Source organism: Nycticebus coucang, chromosome 12 (genome assembly GCF_027406575.1).
Source record: "Nycticebus coucang isolate mNycCou1 chromosome 12, mNycCou1.pri, whole genome shotgun sequence".
In the NCBI taxonomy this organism is placed as follows: Eukaryota; Metazoa; Chordata; class Mammalia; order Primates; family Lorisidae; genus Nycticebus; species Nycticebus coucang.
In genome coordinates this window covers 51206637-51224110 of record NC_069791.1, presented here as the reverse complement: position 1 = coordinate 51224110, position 17474 = coordinate 51206637, and the positions used below count along the sequence as shown (strand labels likewise).

Genomic DNA, 17474 nt, shown 5'->3' with positions numbered 1-17474 from the left:
GAGTTTCACTTTATGGCCCTGGGTAGAGTGCTGTGGCATCACACAGCTCACAGCAACCTCCAGCTCCTGGGCTTAAGCAATTCTCCTGCTTCAGCCTCCCAAGCAGCTGGGACTACAGGCGCCGCCACAATGCCCAGCTATTTTTGTGTTGCAGTTCGGCCGGGCTGGGTTTGAACCCACCACCCTCTGTATATGGGGCCTGCGCCTTACCGACTGAGCCACAGGTGCCGCCCTCGTATTTATTTTCATATAAACTGTAGACAGGAGACTCGCTTGAGCCCAGGAGTTGGAGGTTGCTGTGAGCTGTGATGCCATGGCACTCTGCCCAGGGTGACAGCTTGAGGCTCTGTCTCCAAAAAAAAAAGAATATCCTAGGGAACTTGTTTCTACACACTGAAATAACTTCTCTAGTTTCCCTTCATTGCCATATCAAACATGCACACACATACACGCACACACCAAGCCTCTTAGGTATGGAATACTTGCAATCATCTCTGCAAGCTCTAATGGATTTGGACATAAGGGAAAACCAGGTCATCCAATTTTGGTCTACTCTAAATTATCTCTTAAGTAAATTATCAATTTTATTGTGAATAATTCATAGTCTACAAGAAGTTTACATATAATATAAAATTTATTTTCTTTTTTTTTTTTAGAGACAGGGGCTTCCTAATGTTGCCCAGGCTGGATTGCAATGGCTGTTCACAGGCATGATATTGTACACTATGGCCGTGAACTCCAGGGCTCAAGTGGTCCTTATGCTTCCGCCTTCCAAATAGTTGGGGCTATTGGCATGTACCACTATGCCTGGCCCCTTGTAATCATTTATTTAAGTGTACAGTCCAGTAGTGTTAAACATATTCTTATTGTTGGGTAGCAAATTCACCAACTCACCTTATTTAGCCCTTCAAAATCCTCATTGCCTACAAATTGTTAACCCTAAGAACGTTTGCTCCTTCATAATATTCAAAAATATTAAATATTAACATTTATAGGGCGTTTCCTATGTACCAGGCACTGTTCAGACACTTTTTTTTTTTTTGTAGAGACAGAGTTTCACTTTATGGCCCTCAGTAGAGTGCTGTGGAGTCACACAGCTCACAGCAACCTCCAACTCCTGGGTTTAGGCGATTCTCCTGCCTCAGCCTCCCAAGCAGCTGGGACTACAGGCGCCCGCCACAACGCCCGGCTATTTTTTTGTTGCAGTTTGGCCGGGGCTGGGTTTGAACCTGCCACCCTTGGTATATGGGGCCGGCGCCCTGCTCACTGAGCCACAGGCGCCACTCCTGTTTAGACACTTTTCACATATCACGTTATTTGATTCTTGCACCAGCTCTGTAAGATATGTGCTACTACTGCCCTCATTTTATAGATGGGGAAACTGAGACACGGTGAAGTTAATAACTTATCATGAGTCACACAACTAATAAATGGCCTCCTCTCTTCAGATTCTTTAAACCATTATCTTTCCTCTGCAAGACTGCTATTTTCTGGTTGCTGGTACAGTAAGTAGTTCTTTTACATACCCCTAACCAGTAAAGTCAATTTCCTTGGAATCCAAGCTAAATACACTTAAAGCAGAAAAGCAAGCCTCCCTAACTCAAGCATCATTATTATTATTATTATTATTATTATTATTATTATTATTGAGACAGAGCCTCAAGCTGTCATCCTGGGTAGAGTGCTGTGGCATCATAGCTCACAGCAACCTCTGACTCTTGGGCTCAAGTGATTCTCTTGCCTCAGCCTCCCAAATAGCTGGGACTACAGGCACCTGCCACGTGCCTGGCCATTTTTTGGTTGCAGTTGTCATTGTTGTTTGGCAGACCCGGGGTGGATTCGAACCCACTGGCTCAGGTGTATGTGGCTGGCACCTTAGCCGCTTGAGCCACAGGTGCCAAGCTAAGCATTATTATTTTTTCATTGCATGGCTAATGCATTTTTAGATGCACAAATAACCCCCATAGCTAGAACCGTACCTGTCTCTATTCTAGCTTCTCTCTTGAATCCACAGGATTGGAAACTGTTGAGTAGGACCCCAAAGTTAACAAATTTTGTCTACTGGGCAGCGCCTGTGGCTCAAGGAGTAGGGCGCCAGTCCCATATGCCAGAGGTGGTGGGTTCAAACCCAGCCCCGGCCACAAAAAAAAAAAACAAAAACAAATTTTGTCTACTAGAAAGAAAGAGACAGGGTAAAAGAAGATTCGTTGCTGGAGAGAGCCAGGGTCTCTTTACTAGGATTTTAGAAAAGCTGAAAGAAATAGAGATGTGGTGAGCCCTGAACAAGTTACTAAGAGAAGAGGAGTAAAATTTAGAGTGGGAACATCTAAAATAGGAGAAAAAAGATGCCAAAGGAATTCTGAATTTCCATTTTTTTCTTTCAGTATTTTAAAGAGGTCAATTCATTGCTTCCTGATGTACACTGTTTCTCATGAGAAGTTTGCTACAATTCTGTCCTTCTTTCTGTATGTAAGGTGCCTTTTTGCTCCTCTGGCTGCCTTTAAGATTTCCTCTTTAATCTCTAGTTTTTGGCAGTTTGAATATGTGTTTAAGTGTGTTTTATTTTGGTCTTTATTCTGCTTGGGATTTTCAAAGATTCCTTTTTTTTTTTTTTGAGACAGAGTCACCCTGGGTAGAGTGCCGTGGAATCTTTAGCTGACAGCAACCTCAAACTTTTGGGCTCAAGCCATCCTCCTGCCTCAGCCTCCCAAGTAGCTGGGAGTACCAGCACCCACAGCAATGCCTGCCTATTTTTTTTAGAGATGAGGTCTGTCTCTAGCTCTGGCTGGTCTTGAACTTGTGAGCTCAGGCAGTCTACCCCCATCAGCCTCCCAGAGTGCTGAGATTACAGGTGTGAGCCGCTGTGTCTGGCCCCTATTTTCAAAGATTCTTGAATGTGTTGTTTGATGTTTTTCATTATTTCTATTTTTTAATTTTTAAAATTTTATTGATTGATTGATTGATTGATTGGGAGACAGGGGCTTGTTCTGTTGCCCAGATTGGAATGAAGTAGTGTAATTATGGTGTGACCATAGCTCTCTGTAACCTTGAATTTCTGGGTTCAAGTAACCCTCCCACTTCAACCTCCTAAGGTAGCTGAGACTACAGGTATGCCTCACATGGCCAATTTTTAAAAAGTTTTTTTGTAGAGAGGGAGATCTCATTTTGTTGCTGAGGGTGGTCTCTTGACCAAGCCTCCTAAAATGCTGGAATTATAAGTGTGAGCTACTTTACCTAGCTATTTTTCATTATTTTTAGAAAATTCTCACCCATTATCTCTTTAAACATTTCTTCTGCTTGTTTCTCTCTCTCATCCTTCCAAGATTCCAATAACCTTGTGTGCTAAATCTCTTGGATACTCTGTTTAACTTTTTAAAAATTTCCAAACATTTAAGGGATACAGGTGTTTTTTGTTGTATAGATGAATTATACATGTATTAGGCCGAAGTCAGAGTTTTTTAATGTGCCTGTCACCAGGATAGTCTACACTGTACCCAATAGGTAGATTTTTATCTCTCCCCACTTTCCCACGTTATGATCACATATATCCCTCATTTAGCTCCCACTTATAAGTGAGAACATATGGCATCTGTTTTTCCATTCCTGAGATTTGTCACTTAGGAAAATGGTCTCCAGTTCCCTCCAAGTTGTTGCAAAAGACATTATTTCATTCATTTTTATGGGCTGAATAGTTACTTCACATTTTCTTTATCCACTCTTCAGTTGATGGGCACTTAGATAGATTCTGCATCTTTGCAATTGTGAATTGTGCAGTGATAAACATTCAGATGCAGGTGTCTTTTTTTTAATGACTTCTTTTCCTTTGGGTAGATCTTTGTTTAATTTTTTTTATTTCATGTTAATATGATTAAGTTACTTTATTTATAAGTCCAAAGTCTGAGTTGTAGGCAACTCCTTTGCCCAAGAAGTATGCCATATACCCCTACATTGTACCCAATAGGTGGGAACTTACCGAACCCCCTCCCCACTTCTTCTTTTCTTTTTTTTTGAGACAGAGTCTCACTCTGTCACCTTAGGTAAAGTGCCATGGCATCATAGCTCACAGCAACCTCAAACTCTTGGGCTCAAGCTATTCTCTTGCCTCAACCTCCCAAGTAATTGGGACTACAGGCAACTGCCACATCACCCAGCTACTTTTTTTTAGAGATAGGGTCTTGCTTTTGCTCAGGCTGGTCTTGAACCCAGGAACTCAGGCAATCTACCCTCCTCTGCCCTCAGAGTGCTAGGATTACAGGTGTGAGCCACCACACCTGGCCTTCCCCCTTCTTGAATTTAATTGTGTTTCTCTCTTGTGTGGGCCTGTAGTTGTTGATCTACTAGTTTCAGATTAGTACTGAGTACATGGGATGCTTGATTTTCCATTCTTCTTTTTTTTTTTTTTGCAGTTTTTGGCCAGGGCTGGGTTTGAACCCACCACCTCTGGTCTATGGGGCTGGCGTCCTACTCCTTTGAGCCACAGGCGCCGCCCTGCTTTTCCATTCTTGAGATAGTTTACTTAGGAGAATGTTCTCCAAATCCATCCAGGTTATACAAAAAAAGCAAAGTTTCCATCCTTTTTATGGCTGAATAGTATCCCAATATACTATATACCACAGTCTATTAGTCCATTCTTTGGTCAGTTGGTAATTGGGCTGTTTCTACATCTTTGCAACTGTGAATTGAGCTGCTGTAAACATTTGAGCGCAAATGTCCTTATGATAAAATGATTTTTTTTCTTCTGAGTAGATACCTAGTAATGGGATTGTGGGATCAAATGGAAGGTCTACTACTTCTTTGAGGATTCTTCATACTTCTTTCCAAAAAGGCTATACTAGTTTGCAATTCCACAGGCAGTGCATAAATGTTGCCTTCTGCTCGCACCCTTGTCAGCATCTGCTGCTTTGGAATCTTGTGATGTGGGCTATTTTCACTAGGGTTAAGTGACATCTCAAGGTGGTTTTGATTTGCATTTCCCTGATGATTAGAGGTCATGAGCATTTTATCATGTGTTTGTTGGTCATTCATCTGTCCTCTTGGGAAAAGGTTCTCTATCTGTCATTTGCCCAGTTATTGATAGGGTTTGTTTTTTTTTTGTAGAGACAGAGTTTCACTTTATTGCCCTCGGTAGAGTGCCGTGGCGTCACATAGCTCACAGCAACCTCCAACTCTTGGGCTTAGGCGATTCTCCTGCCTCAGCCTCCCGAGTAGCTGGGACTATAGGCACCCACCACAATGCCCGGCTATTTTTTTTTTGTTGCAGTTTGGCCGGGGCTGGGTTTGAACCCACCACCCTCGGTATATGGGACCGGCACCCTGCTCACTGAGCCACAGGTGCCGCCCTATTGATAGGGTTTTTTACTCTTTTCTTGTTGATTTGCTTCAGTTCTTTATATATTGTGGTTATTAGCCCTTCATCAGATTCATAACATGCAAATATCTGTTCCCATTCTGAAGGTCATCTATTTGCATTATTGATTGTGTCCTTAGCTATGCAGAAGCTTTATAACTTGATCAGGTCCAATTTATTTATTTTTGTTGTTGATGTTTAATTTTTTTCCACTTTTTTTGATGTGTTTCAGTTTGGGTGATTTTTTTTTTTTTTTTGAAACAGAGCCTCAAGCTTTCGCCCTCGGTAGAGTGCTATAGCATCACAGCTCACAGCAACCTCCAACTCCTGGGCTCAAGTGATTCTCCTGCCTCCACCTCCCAAGTAGCTGGGACTACAGGCGCCCACCACAACACCTGGCTATTTTTTGGTTCCAGCGGTCATTGTTGTTTGGTGGGCCAGGGCTGGATTCGAACCCACCAGCTCAGGTGTATGTGGCTGGCGCTTTAGCCGCTTGAGCCACAGGCACTGAGCCAGTTTGGGTAATTTTGTTGTTGTTTGTTTGTTTTGTTTTTTTAGAAAGAAGTCCACTTTCTTTAATGTTGTACAAAAAAGTATATGTAAAACCAAAAGTAAATAAACATCATCACATTTGCTGATACCACTATCTAGTTCTTCATGTTAACTTTACTATTCAAACAATAGAAAGTAGGTAGCAATTTAGGGATCAGGAAAGAGATAAAACCAAAACACTTTTCTACCACATTTATTCTTCTATAACTGTGGATAACTGTGCTCACAGAGACGGCTTCTTTTACTTCTCTATTGCACAGAAATTCAGTTGTATATAAAATTGAACCTTTCTCTTGAAGCTGAACCAGAAACAACTTCTTATGTTCCTTAGGCTTTGTAATATGTGCAGAATATATGGATACTGAGGAGGTTCAAAATTTGGTCTCCACCAGTTACCAACGACTCAGTCTTTTTTTTTTTTTTTTTGTGGTTTTTGGCCAGGGTTGGGTTTGAACCCGCCACCTCCAGCATAGGGGACCAGCGCCCTACTCCTTGAGCCACAGGCGCCGCCCCAATGACTCAGTCTTGAAGAACTCCATCTTGATGACCCACTATTGGTTGATGGTGTGCTCCAGGGTGAGGGGCTTGGTCTGCTGGATGTACTTGTTGTCAAACTGATTGACTCCCTGGGGCCAGCAGGTCTGTGAGTGATTGGGTGGCACCACAGACATGCTGGAGACCTCTGGCACTGGCGGCGAGCAGATAGTGGGAAGCAGGGCAGACTTTCCCCATTAGGGCAGTGGTTATCTGTGACCTTCTTAGCAGCCACTGCCCACCATTAACAGGAGAGCACAAGAGGAGTTTGGGTGATTTTTTTTTTTTTTTTTTTTTTGTAGAGACAGAGTCTCACTGTACCGCCCTCGGGTAGAGTGCCGTGGCGTCACATGGCTCACAGCAACCTCTAACTCTTGGGCTTACGCGATTCTCTTGCCTCAGCCTCCCGAGCAGCTGGGACTACAGGCGCCGGCCACAACGCCCGGCTATTTTTTGTTGTTGCAGTTTGGCCAGGGCTGGGTTTGAACCCGCCACCCTCAGCATATGGGGCCGGCGCCCTACTCACTGAGCCACAGGCACTGCCCGGAGTTTGGGTGATTTTTAACTGGGCTGACTTTAAGGTAATTGACTATTTCTTCAGCTGTGTTGAGGTTGTTGATGAATGCCTGTTGAAGGAGTTGATCATCTCTGACAAATTATTTCTTTTATTTATTTATTTATTTTTAGAGACAGTGTCTCACTTTATCAGCCTCGGTAGAGCTGTGGCATCACAGCTCACAGCACCCTCCAACTCTTGGGCTTAGGTGATTCTCTTGCCTCAGCCTCCCGAGTAGCTGGGACTACAAGTGCCCACCACAACACCTGGCTATTTTTTTTGTTGCAGTTTGGCCGGGTCTGGGTTCGAAACCACCACCCTCAGTATATGGGGCTGGTGCCCTACCCACTGAGCCACAGGCGCCGCCCAATTTCTTATATTTAGCATTTCTATTTGACTTTATCACTTCCATCTTTCTTTTGAAATTTCCCATCTGTTCATGTATGTTATCTGCCTCTTAGATCCTTTAACGTATTGCTCTTAGTCATTTTAAAGTCTCTCTGATAAACTGGCTTATTGTACCCTCAATGAATCCCCAACAATAAAAAAAAAATAATAATAAAGTCTCTCTGATAGCTCTAACATGTAGGCTTCTGAGTCTGCTTCTGTTGATTATTTTGTAGCTTGACAGAAGATTATTATCGTTTTCTATTTTTGGTAGAAATGGGGGTCTTGCTCTTGCTCCGGTTGGTCTTGAGCTCCTGAACTCAAGTGATCCTCCAGCCTTGGCCTCTCAGAGTGCCAGAATTATAAACATCACTCCTGGCTGGTTGTCTTTTTGGTACAATTTATAATTTTTTTTTTTGAGACAGTCTCACTTTGTCACCCTCGGTAGAGTGCCGTGGAGTCACAGCTTACAGAAGCCTCAAATTCTTGGGCTTAAATGATTCTCTTGCCTCAGCATCCCAAGTGGCTGGGACTATAGGTGCCCGCCACAACACCCAGCTATTTTTTTGTTGTTGTTGTAGTTGTCATTGTTGTTTGGCAGGCCCGGGCTGGGCTCGAACACACCAGCACCCTAGCCGCTGAGCTGTAGGCACCGAGCCACATTTTATAATTTTTGAGTGAGTAGCAAACATCTTGAGTAAACGAAGAGAGAGCTTTATGTGAATATTTGTGCCTGAAAATGTATACATCTCTTCTCGGGTGGTCAGTATGATAGATTGAGCCCATCTAGTTAAAAAGCGTGGTGGATTTAGATTTTGCTATTGCCAAGATAATTTTCAGTGCACCATAGGCTTCAAATTCTCTAATGATGCTTATGCTTAGGGTGGTGTCTATAATGCTGAAGGGTTTTCTCAATGTCTGTGCTCTGCCCTCAGCGCTCCGTCTTTCCTATATCCTATATAGGCATCACAGAGATAGTTTCTGGCCTTATTTTTCCCCTTCTGCCATGGGAAGGCTGTTACTACCTGTTATTGGTGTTTTTGCTGGGGTAATGGTGATGGGACAGGGTGGGACTCTGTGTCCTCTTCATCAACAGTCTTAGGTAGGTTTATATTCCTGGGCCCTGGAGAATAAGGCTTTCTCACTATTCCCTGCCTTCTCCTTATGACAGGCTGCCAAACTCCGCTTTGTAACTGTGCTAGGTCTTGTGTGGGGAAAAATGTTCCTGCTTCTCCTTCAGTTTTAGGAAACCTCCAAGAATATTAGCATGGAATCTCAGGCTTAGGATTACTTCTTGTCTTCCCTTTAGGAGTAGGGTTCCCCTCTTCTTCTCTGATAATGGTGGGTCGTTACCTGTACCCCAGGAACAACACTATTCACTGCTCCTCCCTACAGTCTTAAGCCTTTTGGGAGAGGAGTGTGGGCAGGTGGGGCCTGTCCTGCAGGGATAGCTAATACTGTCCTCTATGCCTATAGTACTGAGGGGGCTCTTTGCAGTCTCCCACTTTGCCCTAATATTTCTGTGAACCCCTGGGAGGTCATGGGAAAGAGTCTGTAAGTGAGCACATTGCTTCTGTGCACTCAGAGGCTCTTTTATTTAAATTTTTAAATATTTATTGACAAGTTTTCAAAGCAGAACCAAATAAGACATTTGTTTATTAATTTTTGAGACGGAGTCTCACTTTGTTGCCTTGGGTAGACTGCCATGGCATCATAGTTTACCACAACCTCAAACTCTTGGGCTCAAGCCATTCTCTTGCTTCAGCCTCTGAAGTAGCTGGGACTATAGACACCTGCCACAACACCTGGCTATTTTTAGAGCCAAGATCTCAGTCTGGCTTAGGCTGGTCTTGAACCTGTGAGCTCAGGCAATCCACCTGCCTCGGCCTCTCAGAGTGCTGGGATTACAGATAAGAGACACCATGCCCGGCCCCCAAGTATTTCACCTTTTATTCTAGAGAAGCATAGGAGTTTTTTATTGCATGAGGGTTAAAATAATTTAGCTGCAAAACTATATGAACCTAGTGCCTATCTGGGGGGTGGGGGGTATTTTTCAAATAACTTTTCTGGCTTTTCCTTTTATTTTTGAGACAGAGCCTCACTTTGTCGCTTTCAATAGAGTACTGTGATGTCACAGCTCACAGCAACCTCCAGATCTTGGGCTTAGGTGATTCTCTTGCCTCAGCCTCCCAAGTAGCTGGGACTACAGGTGTGCACCACAAAGTCCAGCTATTTTTTTGTTGTAGTTTGGCCAGGGCCGGGTTTGAACCCACCACCCTCAGTATATGGGACTGGCACCCTACTCACTGAGTCACAGGCACCGCCCTGGCTTTTCCTTTTTTTTTGAGACAAAGTCTCATTCTGTTGCCCAGGTCAGAGGGCTATAGTGTCAGCCTAACTCACAGCAATCTCAGACTCCTGGGTTCAAGTGATCCTCCTAACTCAGTCTCCTGAGTAGCTAGGACTACATGCACCTGCCACTATGCCTGGCTAATTTTTCTTTTTAGTAAAGACCGGGTCTTGCTCTTGCTCAGGCTGGTGTCAAACTCCTGAGCTCAAGTGATCCTTCCACTTCAGCCTCCCAGACTGCTAAGATTATGGGCATGAGCCTGGCCCAGAGCCACATATTTTTTTTTTTTTTTGAAATAATGAAATTTTAATATTAATTTGGTTAAGCTATACTCCAGAAACAGGGGAAGAACAGTAGCTATATTATTTCTTATAGACTTTTAAAATTAATAAAAGCCTAATTGCAGTACAATTTTAATATGCAAGCACCCCTTACTTCTGTAGCACTCAGAGGTTCCTAATCACTCTAGGCCAAGCTTAAGTAATCCATAAAAACTTCAGGTACTTTCTTCTTACCATTTGTACGATAATTCAAATACCTCTCATGCTGTGGTATAGGTGGGAGAGTCTACACATCCATTCCCTGCTCAGGAGGAATTGAATTTTAGGTTACTTAATGACCTGCAGCATCAGGTCTGCTCTAGGTTCAATTTTTTGCTTCAAAAAAAGTGATTTTGCAGTGTGTCTGGCTTTTTCTCATTGTCAGGGGAGGAGCAATGCTCTTTCTAGTTTCTGATAAGCCCTGAGAAAGGTTATCCAAATTATATTTTCTCTGGGACTATAGATATCCCTATTCCACACAATTACAATAATATTGAGTAGTGTTAATTTTTTTAAATTCCTAATTATAAGTTCACTACTTTTCTACCTTTTTTTGAGGCAGAGTCTCACTCTGTTGTCTAGGCTGGAGTGTCGTGGCATCAGCCTAGCTCACAGACACCTCAAACTCCTGGGTTCAAGAAATCCTCCTGCCTCAGTCTCCCACATACCTGAGTCTACAAATATCCACCATAATGTCTGTCTAATTTTTCTATTTTTAGTAGAGATGGGGATTATCACTCTTGCTTAGGCTCCCAAGGTAAAGCTATCCTCCCACCTTGGCCTTTCAGTGTGCTGGGATTATAGGCATGAGCCACTGCACCCAGCCTCACTGCTTTTCTGTTGATATTGCCCTCGTGCTTGTGTTCCCAAGTATATATCTTAATAGAATAATAAAAGAAAAGAAGGAGATCCAATGAGAATGAGAATTTGGAATGAAACCAGAAAAAAAGGGCGGAGTTCAAACTATATTCTGAGAGCTTTACCATTATGAATACTCACCTCTGTCTTTCCCCCCAAACTGGCTGAACCAGTATAAAGTTCCAGGGAGAAATAATTTTGAAGAAGCAAGCAGTGGCCCTACCCTAGTCTACACCTTACCTAAGGCCCCCTTAGGTGATTGGCCAGGACATCAATCATAGCTGCACACCCTACCTGGGGCTTAGTATATAAGCTACTGCTGGAGAGCCAACCTCTGGTTCCTGATCCCGAGGAGTCTGTCTCACCCACAATGATGTGGGCTCGACTCCTTCTAGGAACGTTGGCCCTGTTGCCAGCCATTGCAGAAGAACTTCTCCCGTAAGTGCTCCGTGTCAGAGTTGATTTAGGGCAGGTGGCTTCTGTGACTATCTTTCTCACACAAATTGTCGGTATGAGGAGATCAACTTTGGTTTATTTTAATTTCCTTCTCACTTTTTCTCCTCTTTAGTTCCATTGCTCCTTTACCCAGAGATAAAGCACTAAGACACCAAGAGAAAGCTTAACAAAAAGATAAATGTTATCGTGGCACCCATAGCTCAGCCGCTAGGGTGCCAGCCACAAACACTGGGGCTGGCAGGTTCAAACCTTGCCCGGGCCTACCAAACAGCAATGACAACTACAACAAAACAATAGTCAGGCATTGTGGCGGGTGCCTGTAGTCCCAGCTACTTGGGAGGATGAGGCAAGAGTTAAGCCTAAGAGTTTGAGGTTGCTGTGAGCTGTGATGCTGGCACTCTACCCAGGGTGGCATAGTGAGACTCTGTCTCAAAAAAAAAAAAAAAAAAAAAAGACAAATGTTGGCTCGACGCCTGTGGCTTAAGCAGCTAAGCCGCCAACCACATACACCTGAGCTGGCGGGTTCGAATCCAGCCCCGGCCCACCAAACAACAATGATGGCTGCAACCAAAAAACAGCCAGGCTTTGTGGTGGGCACCTGTGATCCCAGGTACTTGGAGGCAGAGGCAGGAGACTTGCTTGAGCCCAAGAGTTAGAGGTTGCTGTGAGCTGTGATGTTATGGCACTCTACGCAGGGCGACAGCTTGAGGCTCTGTCTCTATTTTTTTTTTTTTTTTTTTGCAGTTTTTGGCCGGGGCTGGGTTTGAACCCACCACTTCCAGCATATGGGGCTGGCACTCTTCTCCTTTGAGCCACAGGCATCACCTGAGGATCTGTCTCAAAGAAAAAAAAAAGACAAATGTTAAAACATAGTAGACTTCTTGTACCTCATTCTCTGTAATAGACCAAATTTCCTAGAGACCAAATGTTCTCTGGGCAAAGTTTCTCAATGATGGCTGCTTAATGGAGAGAGAGTTAAAGCTTTGCCCTGAGTTATTTGTTTTATTTAAGGGTCATAAAGGAAGGACTCAGACTGTTTAATGCTGAGGTCTTAGGAAAGTAGTTAAACTTTCATTGAATGAACAAATCATTATTGCTCTGAAATCCTTTTATTCCCTTAAAAGAAACTACCTGGTGACATTACCAGCCCAGCTTAACTTCCCCTCCACTCAGAAGGTGTGTTTGGATCTGAGCCCTGGGTACAGTGATGTAAAATTTACTATTACTCTGGAGACCAAGGGCAAGACCCAGAAGTTGCTGGAACACTCTGGATTGAAAAAGAGGAACTTACGTTGCATCTCCTTTCTAGTAAGCACAGACTCAGCCCTGACTCTTACTCTCCTATTAGCCTCCCTAGCCACTCATATCATCTAACTTTAAATGTAAGTTCTGTTATCTTACTTTTGCCATGTCCTGTAGATCTATCATTTCTCAATTTCTGGCCATAACTCGCCCACAATTTCCTTGACCTTGGATTTCTTCTTTCAGTTTGTGGCCTTAACCCCTGCTAATATTGTTTTCCTCTTGTGGCTCTACCCCTGCTGCCCCATCTAACTCAGTTCTTTCCTTTTACTCTTCTACTGTCTGGTTGGGACCAGTTGGTTCTGTCCCCCAATCTCTTCCTCCTCCCCTGAGCTTCCTCCTCTCTTGGCCAGGTACCACCTCCTGCTGGTGGCACAGAAGAAGTGGCCACAATCCAGGTGTCAGCTGTTGGAAAGAACGTCAAGTTTGAGGAGAAGAAAAAGATTCTAATTCAGAGGCAGGGGAGTGGCACCTTCGTGCAGACTGACAAACCTGTCTACACCCCAGGGCAGCGAGGTAAGAGGCACGCATTTAGGGTTAGACCAAGAACTGGAGACACAGCTGCACACACGCATGCTAAAGAGGGGATTTGTGTTTTGGTGGTAGAACTAGGGAACAAAAAGTGCCTAAGAAAGGAAAGTCTGGGGACGTGAATTGTTTCGGGCATTGAGTTCATGCTGTGTCACACAAGCTAGTGTACAGGGTGGAGTTGCCACATTTCTCCTGAAGTAGAATTTGGGAAGTGTAATTGAGTGGCTGGATTTTACAGTAAGCTGATGGTCTATGAATAAGAAAGCATCAGAGAAGACTGGGCGAGGTGGCTCACACCTGTAATCCTAGCATTCTGGGAGGCCGAGGTGGGTGGATTGCTTGAGCTCAGGAGTTCCAGAGCAAGACCCCATCTCTACTAAAAATAGAAAAACTAGCCGTGCATTGCAGTGGGCACCTGTAGGAGGCTGAGACAGGAGGATCTTTTGAGCCTGGGAGACTGAGGTTGCTGTGAGCTATGATGATGCCAAGATCTACCCCAGGGGGACAGAGTGAGCCTCTGCCTAAAAAAAAAAAAAAAAGTGAAAAAAGAAAGCGTAAGAGACATCTGGCTTGAGCTCCTGTTGTTTGCATTTGTTCATTCTTCCTTAGAGGGGCATTCTGTTCTGAGGTTTCCAAGTCTGCAGCACTGTTAGAGAAACCGTGTCTGGGCTTCTCTATGAGGAGAGTTTTTTTTTTTTTTTTTTTTAAAGAAGTAAAACCTGATGTGGTTTTGCTGACTTAGAAGTATGTACAAAGGGGTGAAGATTCTGATGGGGCTGAGGAAACGCCTTTGCTCATGATGCTTCTTTCCTTCTAGTGTTTTTCCGCATCGTCACCATGAACAGCGACTTTGTCCCAGTCAATGACAAGGTGAGAATTTGGTTGGGAGGAGGACAAGGGAAAGGAGTCCAGTCGCCTGAGGGAGGACAGGAAGAAGAAGGAGAGGTTCTCTGTGAGGGGTGTAGTCCTCCATGAGTCCCTGCAGTGGGGGATGAGTGTGTGGGAACAGAAGCACTGTGCTGGCCTCAGGACACCAGCCTAAGTCTTTCTGGCTCCTGTCTGCCTGGGTACAAGCAGAAGTGACCAGTTCTCAGCTCTGGTGACTACCCATCAATCCGGTTAACATTCCTGAGAGATGATTACACTTGCTGTCATTTAAAAAGGGGTTTTGCAAACGTTAAGACCTTCTCTTGAGGAGTGACGCCAAGTTGGCTTTCAAGTTCAAATATTAAGAAATAATTCAGGCGTGTACTGAACAAAAGGGAAAGATAAGAGCATCCACTGCCACCATTTGTTTGTTTGTTTTTTACTATGAGGCAAGATAATTTTTAAAGTAGACAGTACTTTCAAGGCAATACTAAATAAATACTACTGAATGTAAAGGTGTGGTGACATGTGGTGAATACTGACATTTTCCTGGGCAGGCCTACTCCTCAATTTTGGGCTTGCATCATTTCTCCCTGCCCCTGCGATGCTCACCTTTCTGAAAGCCCTGCTTCTCTCCTCCTCCTTCAGTCACAGCCTGTACATTACAGCATCGTTTTCGTTCTCCATCTCCATGTTCTCAGAGCCGCTGTTTCCTTTTCCTACGTGCAGAGAAATTATGTGTTTGTTATTGGTTAGCAGCCTGTTCCACACAACTTTCTTTCCCAGCTTAGAATTCTTTTTACTTCCTCCTTCCCATCCCTGGCATCCCTTTTAGCAGGACTTCAGTATAATATACAATATTTCTTTCTCTCTCTTTTTATTTTTTTTTGAGACAGAATCTCACTTTGACACCCTCAGTAGGGTGTCATGGTGTCACAGCTCACAGCAATCTCAAACTCTTGGGCTCAAGCAATTCTCTCGCCTCAGCCTCCCAAGTAGCTGGAACTACAGGTACACACCATAACACACGGCATTTTTAGAGATGATGTCTCGCTCTTAATTAGGCTGGTCTTGAACCCATGAGCTCAGGCAATAAACCTGTCTTGGCCTCCCAGAGTGCCAGGATTACAGGTGTGAGCCACCACACCAGCCATTTTTTTTTCAAACATTTTTTTGTTGTTGCAGTTCCACCGGGGCCGGGTTTGAACCCGCCACCCTCAATATATGGGGCCGGCGCCCTGCCCGCTGAGCCACAGGTGCCACCCTAAAATAGTTCTTTTTTTTTTTTTTGCAGTTTCTGGACTGGGCTGGGTTTGAACCCACCACCTCCAGCATATAGGACTGGTGCCCTACCCCTTTGAGCCACAGGTGCCGCCCACACTGGCCATTTTTTATTCTTCTTTTTGGACAGAGTCTCACTCTGTCGCCCTGGGTAGAGTGCTGTGGCATCATAGCTCACAGCAATTTCCAACTCTTGGGCTCAAGGGATCCTCTTGCCTCGGTTTTTCTATTTTGAGTAGAGATGGGGGTCTCGCTTTTTGCTTGGGCTGGTCTCAAACTCGTGAACTCAAGCAATCCACTTGCCTTGGCCTCTCAAAGTGCAGAGTACTTATTTCTTGAGAGACTGTTGGTTCTAGGGGGTACCAAAAGGAAGAGTTAGAGTCACAGTGTCTCCCCAGACAGGGCTATTTCATGCTCTTCCATCCCTCCAAGGTGTTCTCATTAACTGTTAACTTATCTTTTCTCTGCCCGAATTATGCTGGCTTACTTAGAGGTGCTCTCACTTCCCCATTTAGGCTCCATTTCTCTCCCAAAACGATTCCTTCCTCTGCCCCTCATTTCTCATTCCGTCCTTTCCCTCCCAGTTCAGTTGAAACAGGGGATTAACAAAAAGGAATTTTTAGCCGGACGTTGTGGCGGGCGCCTGTAGTCCCAGCTACTCGGGAGGCTGAGGCAAGAGAATCGCTTAAGCCCAGGAGTTGGAGGTTGCTGTGAGCTGTGTGAGGCCACGGCACTCTACCGAGGGCCATAAAAGTGAGACCCTGTCTCTACAAAAAAAAAAAAACAAAAAGGAATTTTACTAAGAAAGTAAAGATAAAAATTATGTTTATAGAGTGCACTATTTTATCTTTCTTTCTTTTTTTTTTGTAGAGACAGAGTCTCACTCTGTCGCCCTCAGTAGAGTGTCCTGGCATCACAGCTCACATCAACCTCCAGATCTTGGACTTAGGAGATTCTCTTATCTCAGCCTCCTGAGTAGCTGGGACTACAGGCGCCCACCACAATGCCCAGCTATTTTTTTGTTTCAATTCGGCTGGTGCCATGTTTGAACCTGCCACCCTCTGTATATGGGGCCAGCACCCTACCCACTGAGCCACAGTCGCCGCCCTATTTTATCTTTCAACAGCTAAAGTGTATCTGAATTGAACTGGCCCCTTCTAGTTTGGTTGTTGTACAGTTATTCATAAACTTCAGGCAACTTCCAAGTGGAAATGCTGCTTTCCTAGTTGAACACTTATTTCCCTTGAGAGCCAACTTCAGGCTGATGGCCTTCCTCATTCTTTCTTCCTTGTGAGAAAGGTATCTTTTTATCTAAAGAAGTATTCTGGACTTTATGACAACTATAGCAATCTCAGTTGATATTTGCCTCCTAAAGTATAGACCCAGGTTCAGGGAAGTTCTCTTTTACCCCCATCCTTATCTCTCCTTATTTTTTTCTTTTGGCTTTTTGGTAGAATTGCCATTTTCTCTGATATCAAGACAGATAATTACGTTCAGTGAGCTCAGCTTCTTTACTGGCCGGCATCACTTGGTACTTGGCCTGAGAATCAAAGGCAAGCACACTATCTTGGTGTCATTCTCTCTCTTTACCAGGTTAGACCCAAACTGGTCTCCTCTTTTGAAGGAGAGTGTTGCACCCACTCTGAGCTCCCTCCCTCCTCCCCCAACTAAATTCAAGCTTTTGGTCTCATCTAGTTGCAAGAACAATGACCTGTTCCCCACCAGCTTAATGATCTTAGCATCCCTTTAGCAATCATTTTCTTTTTCTTTTTTTTTTTATAGAGACAGAGTCTCACTGTACTGCCCTCGGGTAGAGTGCTGTGGCGTCACACGGCTCACAGCAACCTCTAACTCTTGGGCTTACGCGGTTCTCTTGCCTCAGCCTCCCGAGCAGCTGGGACTACAGGCGCCCGCCACAACGCCCGGCTATTTTTTTGTTGCAGTTTGGCCGGGGCTGGGTTTGAACCTGCCACCCTCGGCATATGGGGCCAGCGCCCTACTCACTGAGCCACAGGCGCCGCCCCATTCTTTATGAAACTATACATGATCCTTCAATGAAACTCTTTCAAACAATTTTTTTTTCAAAGTTATTTTGTAACATTTGAAAGTAAGATTCCTGCCCGGGGACATTCA

The 17474-nt window shown here is 44.2% G+C and overlaps 1 protein-coding gene across 2 annotated transcripts in view; it reads left to right on the top strand.

Annotated features, from left to right (window-relative positions):
- The first annotated feature begins 11180 nt into the window (after positions 1 to 11180).
- Positions 11181 to 17474, top strand: part of A2ML1 (alpha-2-macroglobulin like 1) — a 52997-nt gene continuing 46703 nt past the window's right edge. The window contains exons 1-4 of one of the 2 annotated variants that reach the window (XM_053554631.1): positions 11181 to 11342; positions 12485 to 12668; positions 13016 to 13178; positions 14011 to 14063. In XM_053554631.1, coding sequence (XP_053410606.1) covers positions 11275 to 11342; positions 12485 to 12668; positions 13016 to 13178; positions 14011 to 14063 — 468 coding nt within the window. In that variant the 5' untranslated portion in view covers positions 11181 to 11274. The remainder of the gene's footprint in view (positions 11343 to 12484; positions 12669 to 13015; positions 13179 to 14010; positions 14064 to 17474) is intronic. The other variant, XM_053554632.1, reaches the window with a different exon arrangement.